This window comes from Lynx rufus, unplaced genomic scaffold (genome assembly GCF_022079265.1).
Source record: "Lynx rufus isolate CCGP_SWC_20201006 ecotype Redwood Valley unplaced genomic scaffold, mLynRuf1.p SCAF_9, whole genome shotgun sequence".
Taxonomy (NCBI): Eukaryota; Metazoa; Chordata; class Mammalia; order Carnivora; family Felidae; genus Lynx; species Lynx rufus.
This window is the reverse complement of record NW_025814897.1, coordinates 44,065,252-44,078,742: the sequence shown is the minus strand read 5'-3', so window position 1 is coordinate 44,078,742 and position 13,491 is coordinate 44,065,252. Positions and strand designations below refer to the sequence as shown.

The 13,491-nt window shown below is 37.0% G+C and overlaps 1 protein-coding gene across 2 annotated transcripts in view; it reads left to right on the top strand.

The window, feature by feature from the left end:
• TYR (tyrosinase) overlaps window positions 1-13,491 on the top strand; it is a 104,089-nt gene that overhangs the window by 3,431 nt on the left and 87,167 nt on the right. The window contains exons 2-3 of one of the 2 annotated variants that reach the window (XM_047070007.1): window positions 461-462; window positions 7,032-7,135. In XM_047070007.1, the coding sequence (XP_046925963.1) occupies window positions 461-462; window positions 7,032-7,135 (106 nt within the window). Of the gene's footprint in view, window positions 1-460; window positions 463-6,918; window positions 7,136-13,491 lie in introns of both variants that reach the window. The other variant, XM_047070006.1, reaches the window with a different exon arrangement.

The window sequence follows — 13,491 nt, the reverse complement described above, 5'->3', positions numbered from 1 at the left end:
AATCCAAGAACCGTGCGATAATGACCTGAGCTGAAGTCAGACACTCAACTGACTGAGCCACTCAGGCAGCCCTTATTTTTAATTTTAGAAAGAGAGATATGGGAAGAGGGGCAGAGGGAGAGGGAGAGGGAGAGAGAGAGAGAGAGAGAGAGGGAGAGAGAGAGAGAGAGAGAGAATCTTAAGTGTACTCCACGCCCAGTGTGGAGCCCAATAGGGGGCTTGATCTCACGATTCTCAGATCATGATGTGAGCCAAAATCAAGAGTTAGACTCAAGCAACTGAGCCACCCTGGTGCCCCTAAAACCATCTCTTGTGATTCTAATATGCAACCATCATTGAGAATCACTGACTTAATTAATCTTGAAATTGTTTTGGTATCTATTTCACTTTACAAACAGGTTTTGTAATAAACACATCACTAGTTTAAATGTTTTTGCTGGAATTGTACACTCAAATCAAGAAGTACTACTTTGTTTGGAGAATCAAATAGCTTCCAGATTCAGTGAATTCATGGAGACCTTCAAAATTAGATAGACTGATGGCCCCTTTCATGCAAAGCCTCCATTTTCCCTCAATTTCAGATATATTTTACAATATAAAAATAGAGGCTTTAGAAATTCATAGCATTTATTAACTGTGAGCTAAGAGACACTCAGTGGTGTGTACCATAGTGTCCTTACTTTATAAAGGAGGACAGAGAGATGCCCAAAAAGGTATGATTTATACAAGGTCACACAGGTGAGGATTGAAACCTGGTGACTCTGACTCCAATGCTATTTCTCCTGTTAATAAGGAGCCATTTAGGCTAGAAGAAATCAATTAAACCAATAATTTATGGATATAAAATTTGACTTGTAGTTACTTGTTCTTCCTTAAAATTGAGTTGCACAGACAAATGGGGCAGCTATTCTGTAGTCCTTTACATTTATGTTATGATAGAAATATTCCATTACGTTTTTACTGATCCACATCCCTTACTCAGGTAGAATTTACCCTCACTCCTTTGTGCTACATTACACTTGGTACAGATTTCTATTATAGTATCTATAACTTTTCAGTACATGGAATGTTTTTCAAACCTGTCTTTGTCTACCATACTGTCTGCGGCTCCAAAGGTAGAGACCATTTCTAATTTACTTTTGTATCCACAGAGCCCAGAACCATGATATATACATAAAACAGACTTTAAAAATGTATGTTGAACAAAATTAAAAGTCATAGAAATGTTAGCTCTAAAAATAACATGGATTAAAAATTAAACTCTGCATGCCTGGATTTCTAGAACCTTAGACCATACTTCTTTATAGCACTGGATCATCAAGGTCAAGGACACAACAATGCAAAATAAGCAGTGATTCACTCAAAGTGTAGAATAAAACATTTTATGTAGTTCTTTCTGGGCTTCTGTATGTATGTTTATATGCATTCATGCAAAAAAAAAAAAAAAGAAGAAGAAAGAGCATACAATAGAGGAGATCAAGCAAGTTACAGAGTATTATTTAAGTGAGATTGAGTTTCCCATTACATAAAATAATATATTAATTATTGTTAGTATTTTTAGAAAAGTATTTTTCTTATATTCAGAATTTATGTCTTTTGTGTATATGTATTTTTTTCATTTATTTCTTTAATGACAAGAGCTTTTAATGTAGAAGCATGTTTGTCATCAGCTAAAACAGTCCAATATATTTGGGGATGGGGGGGGTTCCTTAATAACATTAAAGTATAAATACCTGTGCTCAACACAATTAGATCCAATGTTAGGCAAGCAGCATATAGACCAGCCATAAAAAACAAAAAGTAGATCAGGAATAACTGTCATGATGTATCAAAATACAGAGAAAAACCAAATATTTCCTAGACGATAAATGCGAGTGAAATGTGGCCAGGGAATTCACTCATCAGGTGAAAAGCACATCACATGGAAGGAAACAGTGGGAAGAAAAAAAAAAATAAGTCACATTTCAGCAGAGAGTCATGGGTTTTAGGTAACCATGGCAACAGCTCAGTGAAATAACAGCTTCTCTTTTTTCTTTATGGAAAAGATTCTGTGGAATGTCATATGGTTTACTTTCTCCCACCCCCACCCCCATAAACCTCTAATGCCCTAATAGAATCTTTGCTCCTGAAAGCTTTCAATAACTGATAGTTTATTGCTATTTATTTAAGTTTAAGAGAACACTATCTAGAGTCACCTCCATTAATCTGTTTGTTCTTTCTGTCTCTCTTTTTTCATTTGACTTGGGACACTTGATTTTTCCCCCATCATATGCTACCAATCACCTGTGTTGAAATAGAAAAAGAACAAGTTCCTCATCAGAGGATCTCTGCCACTTATCAGACTCTGCCTCTGCCACTTACTAGATGATGTTGCACAAGTTATTTAGAGTCTTTGACCATTGGCTTTTCTCAACAGAAAGCAAAATAGGGTTTTGTTACTTTTGTATCTCAGCTACAAGATCATGGACAAGTTACTTAATTATTCTAGGACCTTTTTTTCTTTAAAATTAGAATAATATATCTTGGGGCGCCTGGGTGGCTCAATCAGTTAAGCATCGGACTTCGACTCAGGTCATGATCTCACAGTTCATGAGCTCAAGCCCTGCTTCGGGTGAGCCCCGCTTCTCTTTCTCTGCCCCTTGTGGGATTCTCTGTCTCCCTCTCTCTCTCTCTCTTCCCTTTGGTCACTTGTGACCTCTCTCTCTCAAAAAAAAAAAAAAAAAGAATAATATATCGTAAAGCATTATTGTAGAGGGATTCAGTGGAATCTGTTCATGTAAAATGACTGGTTTAGTATCTGACATATTCTTTGAGTCCCACGTGTGGTAATTATTATTATATATTTATATGATATATCCATGTTAGTTATTACAACAATGAATATTCAGTAAGTGTTATAGAACCACAGTTAAAAAAAATTTGGGGCCTACCCAACGGTCTTGTATTCAATAATAATATAAGAGCTGTCATTAAACACTCTATACCTGAAACTATATACTTAGTGCTTTGCATATGTTAAATTATTTGATCCTTCCTAAAAAGTTGTAATAATTCCTATGTGCAGATGAAAAACCGTAATACTCAGAGAGCTTAAGTAATTTGCACAAGGTCATGTAGCTAATAATAGTCAATATTGGAAAGCATGTCTGACTATAATCTCCATGATCCTAACCATTGTGCTAACAGTTTCTCCTCTCTGCCTCTCCTCCTGTATCAAATATAAAGATGATAATTTGGGATTAAGTTTTTCAAATTATTTCTGGAGCCAGGGTAGATTTCCTCCTCGTTACTAATACATCCAGTCATCTGAGCACTTAGTCACTTGACAGTTGGCATTTCAGCAAAAATAGTTCCATTCAAACCTCTCTAATTTAAACGAGTCAGCTGTAGGAGTCTTTGAGGCAGTAGGATCTTTTGAAAATATCCTGAGATGGTTTATTATTCAAACATGGATGTATATGATTTTGTTTATGTACCTGCCGTGATGTCTAATCAGCATTATAAAGGAATGCAATATATTATAATCAATGCAAAAGTTAAGTTAGCTTTAGTCAACCACTCCTAAGCCACTTACAGGCAGTAATAAATGCAGTGGATATATAAATTTGGAATCAGGACTGTGGATTAATGTTCTAGCTCTGGCTCTAAATATCATAAGACCTTAGACAAGTTACCCAACAGATCTATTTCTCAATTATGCGTGGATAAAAGGATTGAGGAATGTTGTAAAGTGTGAGGAAAACCAGAAGCTGACATTTTCTGGGTAAAAAAAAAAACTGCTGCTTCCTATTATTATTTTATTCCATTATTAATATAATATATATGAATTATACATTAATATGTTATATATTTTTATTTCCTGTTACATTTAGTATGATTTCATGTTACAGTTGAGAAAATTAGCAAGTCTAAATAACATGCTCATTGACACATTCCTAGTAAGCAACAGAGCCAGAACTGAAGCCCTTACCTACCTAACTTTGGAGTCCAATTATTTTCCAACATACAACGCTTCAATTCATAAGTGATGTCTTAGTAACCAAAAATTAAAAGCTTCTTGAAGTGTCTCTATTTAACACAGTAGCAGCCATTCCTAGGAGGCATGGCTCCTTCAGTTCTAGCTCACGGTAGTTTAATTTGCCTTTACGTTTCTATAGATTGCAAGCTCACTGGAGCAGGAGACTGACTGTCTTGATTATTTTTAACTGTGGTGCAAACAAGTGACCAGGAAGGCTTTTCACTTCTAAAATATTGCCTGCATCAGGCTCCTCAGGGCTCAGTCTCACAAACCATGAGACTACAGGCCCTAAGCCAAAATCGAAAGTTGGTCACCCAGCTGTCTGAGCCACCCAGGTGCCCCATAAGACAGGATTTTAGATGCTACTTTTGTACTCTCCCACACTTAGACTCAGCTTCCTCATCATTAAAGTAGGGATAAAATCATATAAATCTATGAAGTACATGTGTGAAGTTTTAAAAATGTACACAGAGATGCCTTCCTCATGGTGTGGAACATAATAGGGCCAAATACACACTTAATAAAAATGATATATTTAAAAAAATATCTTCTAGGGCAGAGGTCAGTATCAACAGAACGAGGGTAAAAGGGTGTTTAACATGTGTGTAGTTGAAGATTCATTGGTTCATCCATTGATTTGTTTATTCATCCATCAAATTTATTGAGCCTCTATTCTAGGTTGTGTGATTAATAATGATAATGACAACAATAATAAAGTTGTCCTCATGGAGATCACATTTTCTAAAGCAGATGATATTGTTTATTAAGGGAGTGTAAAGTAAATGGAGTCTAAATTTGGCAAATAATCTTACCTACTCAGTGGGCACAGACATCCTGTGGAAGGATGTGCTTGTTATGAACCATCAGTGATGGCAGGGTGGTTTCTCCTTCATGTTTGTTTTGAATTAGGATTGATATCTTGCTATTTAGTTCATTGCTCTCACCAAATCTAAGGCATCAATGATTTTAAGATGAATAATTTATATAGTATTGAGACAAATAAATGCCTATTAAATTATGATGTGATATTTTTAATCATTTAGAATTTTTATTTTACATTTATACTGAAAGAGCACCTTTTAACTTATTTAGTGAATTATTTTTTATCATAGCTTATTTTTCTGCCTAGATATAAATGAAACTATACACAAAATAATTCAATGAAGGATTCATAAAAATTATTCATATTTAGAGTCAGATTCTTTTATTTTATTTTTTTTACATTTATTTATTTTTGATAGAGACAGAGCACAAGTGGGGGAGGGACAGAGAGAGAGGGAGACACAGAATTAGAAGCAGGCTCCAGGCTCTGAGCTGTCAGCACAAAGACTGACGTGGGGCTCAAACTCACAATCACAAACCATGAGATCATGACCTGAGCCGAAGTCAGACACTTAACCAACTGAGCCATCCAGGAGCCCCACGAGTCAGATTCTTTCGAATTCTTTTGAAGTCAGGGTTGACAGTGTCTTTTTTCTTTTTTTTTTCTTTTTGAAGTTTTATTTATGTTGAGAGAGAGAGAAAGCATGAGCAGGGGAGGGACAGAGAGAGGGAGAGAAAGAGAGAGAGAGAGAGAGAGAGAGAGAGAGAGAGAGAGAGAGAATCCCAAGCAAGCTCCGCACTGTCAATGCAGAGCCCTATGTGGGGCTCAAACTCACTAACCATGAGATGATGACCTGAGCCAAAATCAGGAATTGGACGCTTAACTGACTGAGCCACCCAGGTGCCTCATGTCTGTTTTTTCTGTAATATTGCCTCAGCCTTGAGGATGAGGTCAGACACCAGACCCATGGCAAGGAGTGAGTGTGCTTAGGCATGAACAAAGTCACAGCATGGAGAAGCCCAAGTAATGCCCAGAGAAGGGTAGCCAATCTGACTTTGGCAGTCAGATCACACAATTTGTAAGCAAATTGAAGAGCAATTCCCATATTCAAGCTATATTCCAGAGGTAGAATTGAAACAATTGATTAATGATCTCAATGTGAAAGACATAAGAGAATAAAATACAAATGAAAACTCACCAGTTACTCTCCAGGTTAAAAATTATGATTCATGGGCTTCTGGTTTGAGCAGCAGGATGGTTGGTGTGATAAGAAACGTAGAGAGAGAAACAGATTTTTGGATTTTAAATGTTCCATTTGAGATATGTGTGAGATAACACTGAAATAAAAAGTCCAAGATGGATAAACAAAGTTCAGAGTTCAGAGTGGTAGTTTTGAAGCAGAGATAAGAAGTAGGGAGTTCTTATCATGTATTTGCCATGTAAGCCATGAAACTTGTTAGAGCCAAAAGAGAAGACATATAAACAGAGAAAACAAGTGATGGCACAGATGTGACTCAGTACCAGGGCTAGCTTCATGGGCACACAACTGGCAAAGTCACACAATGGATGTTTAACAGATGTTTGTCAAAATAATTTCTCATCAAATAAATATTTGACAAAATTATATGCAGTAGTTATTAGTATCCCCATTTTATAGATGAGACATAAGAAATTTGACTCATTTTCTTAATTAGATGCAAGACTAGAAGTCTGTTCTAGATTTTAACTTTCACTGCTTACGCTGCCCTGCAACCCTCAGATGGGCTGCTTCCTTCAACAGTTTAATTTTTTTCATGTTTATTTATTTTTGAGAGAGAGAGACACACACAGTGTGGACAGTGGAGGGGCAGAGAGAGAGGGAGACACAGAATCTAAAGCAGGGTCCAGACTCTGAGATGTCAGCACAGAGCCCTATGAGGGGCTCGAAGCCACAAACTGCGAGATCATGACCTGAGCTGAAGTCAGACGCTTAACTGACTGAGCCACCCAGATGCCTGTCAACAGTGTACTTAAAAATATGAACCTCTTGATGATAATCTCTAGCCACAACTCCTTTAACATAAAGGTTTTTGTGTAGATCATCTGTACCCGGTTGGAGGAGTACAATAGCCGTCAGGCTTTATGTGATGGAACTCCAGAGGGACCATTACTGCGCAATCCTGGAAACCACGACAAAGCCAGGACCCCAAGGCTCCCCTCCTCTGCTGATGTGGAATTTTGCCTAAGTCTGACACAATATGAATCGGATTCCATGGATAAAGCTGCCAATTTCAGCTTTAGGAATACACTGGAAGGTAACTCCCATTTATCACTCATTTAAAATTTCTTCTGTTTTTCTGAACATGTTTAGAATCTCTTATCCAAAACCCTGGTCCCAGATATGTTTAAGAACGCAGAATTTTCTGAATAAGGAAATTGGCATATTGCCTATGTGGCCAATAATCCTCACAGAGTCTGAGCAGCACACCATAATCCAACACATATAACTCTTCAGCGAGATGTAAGAATACACCCACCATGGCAATAAAGAAAGATGGTTGGCAGCCTCAGGGTGACTAAGGTCAAGTTTCTTCACTAACAGAGTATTGGTGCTAAACGAAATATTGTCAGACCATTTTGTATTTTGGAATTATAGATAAAAGACTGTGAATCTATCATATTTTGCAAGTCTTAGTATTTTATCTACTTTAAAATATTTTGGGAATGAGGCTCGTTGAGGCAAGTCCATTCTCTTACCTCCAATAAGGATAAAACCTATATGTCAGGTTAAGTCGCCATCCCACTACCCCTTAAAATTTTTGTACTTTGCCAGAGATTCCTTCTCAGAGGCTCTTCTAGGTCCTTTTCCTACAAAGTTCTCAGTCTTGCTTGCTCTTTCCTTCAGCACTTTTTCATTCCTCTCTGCTCAATGCTGTTCCAGTCATGAAACCCACTTTTTTCACTTCAATATGCATTATGGAAACAAACTATAAAAAACAAACAAAAACCAACTAACCAGCCAGGAACATTCACTTAAGTCATAGATTTAATAGGAGTTTTGGGAAGACAGGTGGCCAACTTGTAGCAATGTTGACAACTCAACATTAAACAGTCCACCTCTTAAAAAACTCTTTGGCACACTACCATGTAAATAAATCTTTCTCTCCTTTCTTTACTTTTAACTTTTTTTAAGTTATTTTTTTGAGAGAGAGAGAGAAGGAGAATAAGTGGGGGAGGGGCACAGAGAGAGAGACGGAGAGGGAGAATCTTAAGCAGGCACCATACTCGGTGTGAAGCCCAACATAGGGTTCGATCTCACAATCCTGAGATCATGAGCTGAGCTGAAATCAAGAGTCGGGTGCTTAACCTTCTAAGCCACCCAGGCGTCCCTTGTCTTAACCTTTTGCCTTATTTTCTTGTCATTGTAATTGTTGTTTTATCCAACTTCTGTTGCTCAACTATACAGAATAATTTTACTGTGTCTTTCATATCCCTGTTTCCTTCTAATCCACAACCTCAGGGCCTTGCTCTCCCCGAGAAGCAATTTAAACAAGAAGTATATCACCTTAAAGAGGAATTCTGCTTCTAGCCATTAAAATAAAAATTATGTTTATCTTCCGAAAGTAATATTAATGATTAACATTTTCCTTCTAATCACTATTTGCAAGGCACCATGTCAAACATTTTGTATAGCACTATCTCACTTCTTACAACCATCCTCTGAGGAAGATAGCACCATTATTTCTAGTTTAAAGAGAGGAAACGGGACTAGAGATTTTATATGACTTGGCTATAACCACTCATTCATTAAGTGACAGAGCTAAACCTGTTCTGAAAATTGTCAAGTGCCAAGATCCCAGAGTCCTTTCCATTGTATTCTGATGACCCAGAGTGGATTGAGAGTTTCTTGAGGGTGAGCCATAAACGTATCAAGCTGTACCTTCAATAATATAAGAAGGCAGTGCATGGTTCCAAGGTGTCTAAGAGACTATATGCTGGGACAAAGGGGTACACACAAGGGACAAAGTTTCACACACAAGTTGGCAGTCACCATTTGGGAGGATTGGGTGTCCCATTGGACTTTGCCAGAGGTTAACAACAGGACTACATTTTTTTTTCTTTTTTCTTTTTTAAATTTACATCCAAGTTAGTTAGCATATAGTGCAACAATAATTTCAGGCATAGATTCCTTAATGCCCCTTACCCATTTAGCCCATCCCCCCACAGCCCTTCCAGTAACCCTCTGTTTATTTTCCATATTGAAGAGTCTCTTATGTTTCATCTCCCTCCCTGCTTTTATATTATTTTTGCTTCCCTTCCCTTATATTCATCTGTTCTGTATCTTACAGTCCTCATATGAGTGAAGTCATCTATTTGTCTTTCTCTGACTGACTTATTTTGCTTAGCATAATACCCTCTAATTCCATCCACATTGTTGTAAATGGCAAGATTTCATTCTTTTTGATTGCCGAGTTACACTCCATTGTATATATATTACCACATCTTCTTTAACCATTCATCCATCGATGGACATTTGGACTCTTTCCATACTTTGGCTATTGTTGATAGTGTTGCTATAAACACTGGGGTGCTTGTGCCCCTTCGAAACAGCAACCTGTATCCCTTGGATAAATACTTAGTAGTGCAACTGCTGGATCGCAGAGTAGTTCTATTTTTAATTCTTTGAGGAACCTCCATACTGTTTTCCAGAGTGGCTGAACCAGTTTCCATTCCCATCAAGCAGTGCAAAAGAGATCCTCTTTCTCCGCATCCTTGACAACATCTGTTGTTACCGGAGTTGTTAATGTTAGCCATTCTGACAGGTGTGAGGTGGTATCTCATTGTGGTTTTGATTTGTATTTCCCTGATGATGAAAGGCAACCGATGGAATGGGAGAAGATATTTGCAAATGACATATCAGATAAAGGGTTAGTATCCAAAATCTATAAAGAATTTATCAAATTCAACACCCAAAAAACAAATAATCTACTGAAGAAATGGGCAAAAGACATGAATAGACACTTCTCCAAAGAAGACATCCAGATGGCCAACCAACCCATGAAAAAATGCTCAACATGCTTATCATCAGGGAAATACAAATCAAAACTACAAATTCTGTCTTAATGACACTGCATAGTCAGGCTGCATACTTAAGGGAACAGAGGTACTTTATACATTTTTCAGGCAGATTTCCTAGCAGTGAGAAAGCATGGAACTTTGTCACTAAGGAACATGGGCTGGTCCCAGAAATAAGGTAGGGGAGTGAAACTTTTCTGGGTCTCAAGTCTGAAAAAGAAAGTGGCTTGAGCTGTGTCAACTCAGATAGTGGCTTCTAAATGAGTTTCTAATGCACAGAGGTAAGTGCAGAACATCAGGTTTACACAAAGAATTTGCTGCTATTAATAAATTATGGTTGTGAATTATTTTATTTTTTGCAGTATTTTATTCTCTTTCACATCTAGTCTAGTATGCTTTCTTGAGGAGGAGAAAAAAAGCATATCATAGCACGTTATCTGGCACATAATAGGTGTTTGATAAGTTGATAACTGAGTACAAAAATAAAACCTAAGGCACTTCAAATTGCATAACCTACCACTTAGTTATTTATCCACATTGTATGTTGCCAACATACCAGTGGGAAAATCTTAGAAAATGTTGATCTGAGCTATCAGCAAAGATGTTCCCTGATCAAGGGCACATTTTTTTTTACTCTTTTCTTTAAACTTTTATTCAGAAATAATTTTAAGCCTACAGAAAAATTACAGCAATAAAACAGTACAAAAGACACACATATACTTATATGCACTTACTGTTTACATTATATCTTGTTTTCTTTCTCTCTCTCCCAATCTCAACCACTTGAAGGTGAGTTGTATAAATTAGAACACTTTACCCCTGGATTTGTCGGTGTATTTTTCCATAGAGTAGGAATATTCTCTTACATAGCCACAGACCAGTTATTAACTTTAGTAAATTCTATATTTATATAATGCTTTATTCTAATCTAATGTTTCCAATTTTTTTTCAATAGGCCTAATAATATCCTTTACAGAAATTTTTTTTTCTCTGTAACAAGATCCAGTGTAGGGGCAGTTAACATTTAGGTTGTCATGTCTCCTTAGCCTTCACTTTGAAATATTTTCTACAGATTTTTTTAATAAGATTGACATTTGGGGGGAATGCAGTCCTTTCCTCCATTTTTAAATAAAATTTCCTTGTTTTGAGTTTGTCTTATATTTCCTCATGATTGGATCCAGGAAATACATTATTATCCAGAATTCTACAAAGGTGACTTTGCATCTTTCTAAGAGGGTGTCACATCTGGAGGCACAGGGCAACCATCTGTCTCACAATGGTGATATTAATTTGATCATCTGCTCCAGGTGTGGTCCAATTTCTCCACTCTATAATTACTAATTTTTCTCTTTCAATATAATAAATTGACTACATGGGGACATTTTTAATATAATGCAAATATTCTGCTTTCTCCTGAAGTTACCCTCCATTGATGGTTACAAAATGATGACTTTCCAACTTCAGCACTCCCTTTACATTTATTAGTCAGCACTTAGGATTCTACTGTTAGCAAGAGCCCCCCTTTTTTCCTCCCTTCTTCCCTTCCTTCTTTCCTTCCTCCTTCCTTTTCCTTCCTATCTATCAACTGTATACTGATATCAATATATCTATGGTATGAAGTAAAGACTTTCAATTTGTTTTCAATAATATATAATTAATTAAGGTGCATAATTATCTCTATGCTCAAATGGTCCCAGATTTCACCCATGGGCACGCCTTAAGCTGGCTCTTATGCCTCTGTTTCACATCCCCACTATTTTGGCATTTTCTTTCTTTCTGGTATAGAAACGTATTCTAGAATCATCTTGTACCATGGGGAGTAAGTTTTGCTCACTGGACACATTTTGAAACCAGGATAGGGAAGGATGTGGGATGTCTGGGCTTGCAAGGAGTGCTCAAGTGAGTATAGCTGTGAGGAGAGCAGGACTGGAGCTCAAGTGAGTATGGCTGCGAGGAGAACAGGACTGGAGAAGCAGGAGCAAAGACAACTACTGCATTCTGCTCTGTCAGTAAACACAGGTGGAATGGAATTGTTGGTTTTTATTGAACCCCATGGTTATTGCTGCCCTTTGATTATTATTAGCTTTTTGAGGTGTGTGTAATTTCCATCCCATTGAACAAATTCTTGCAGCCAGTCCTGGGATGGAGGAACTGTTGTGTTTTCAACTACTGAAGTAGTTTATGTTACCTCAGCTTTCTTCCTAGATATAAGTCCTGAAATAAATATTGAAAATGTACCACTTGTGAATTGTGCAAAAGAGATTCATGTTCCTAGAAAAAGCAAAGACAAATAAGTCTGCATTATAAAAGGCAGTCTTCAGATTTGGCTAAAAAGTTCGTCCCCATGCTATATGGACTATTAGATTCAAAGAAGGATCTTCTCATGTCCAAATATCTGCCCATCGTGTCTTGTACTTCAAGTTTCATAATACTGCTAATGCAAAACTGGCAGTGGTATGTGTGTTGGGGGCTAAAGGAGAACCAACAGTTTAGCAAAGTGGTTAAAAGCAATCAAACTGACTGGAATTTGATCCAAACCCCACCACTTCCTAGACATACTATTTTGAATATGTTATTTTACTTCTGGGCTTTAGTTTCATCATCTTTAAAATGTAGCTATGAATAATAATGTATGGGGTTTGTGTAAGGATAATGATAAAATACATGTAAGGAACTTATGATATTTCTTCAAAAAACGGCAGCAATAATTAATTATGTTAAACTTGGATTAGTTGTTGACAACTCAGTTATCACTGATTAGTTTTTCTGACAATCAGCTTAGAAACTAAGTATAGACTGACTCCTGAGAAAATAGGTCATGATGGGCTAGATGTAGTAGAAAAATAAAGAGGGATAAAGGTGGGAAAATATTGTTGATATAGACCCAGAGATAGCATTTCTTGAGATAAATAGCTTTTCAGGGGATTCCCAAAAACAAGGGGACAAGGGAAAGGACAGCTCCTGTTACCCAAAAGAGAGGAAGGCGCAAGAACAAGAAACAATTCTAACTTAAAGTTGTGTTCACAACCCTAAGCACAACTTAGGATCATGGAAATGTACAGATGAAAGACAACTCTCTGTGTGTTCACTCCAACATCCCATACTGTGCTGAGATGCCACTATGACAATATCCTTATGTGGCTATTCAAAGACAAGGACTAACCTACCACATGTGGGAGAAAAAAAGTTCCAGGTTGATGGAAAAAACCTAGTTTTATTCCATTTAAAGAGCCCTCTATGATCCTGGTACTATAGTAAATTATGAACATACAAAGACATGCAAAGATGACAATTACATAGTTTCTGACCTCAAGGAGATTACTATCTAATGAGGAAACACCATATGAATACATGGGGAAAACACAATATGATAGTATGCAGTGAGGTAGGAACCAAAGATAAACGAGAAATATTTCCTTAGAAGACAAAAAAAAACCCTAGATCTTGAAATATCAATAATTATTCACCAAGAAGAGAAGAGAAAAGGCATTTCCAGCAGAGGGAACAACATGTGCAGTGGAACAGAGGTGTGAAAGTGTGAAATTAGTTACCAAAAAAAATAAGAAGTTGTATATGGCTAAAATATTAACTTTGA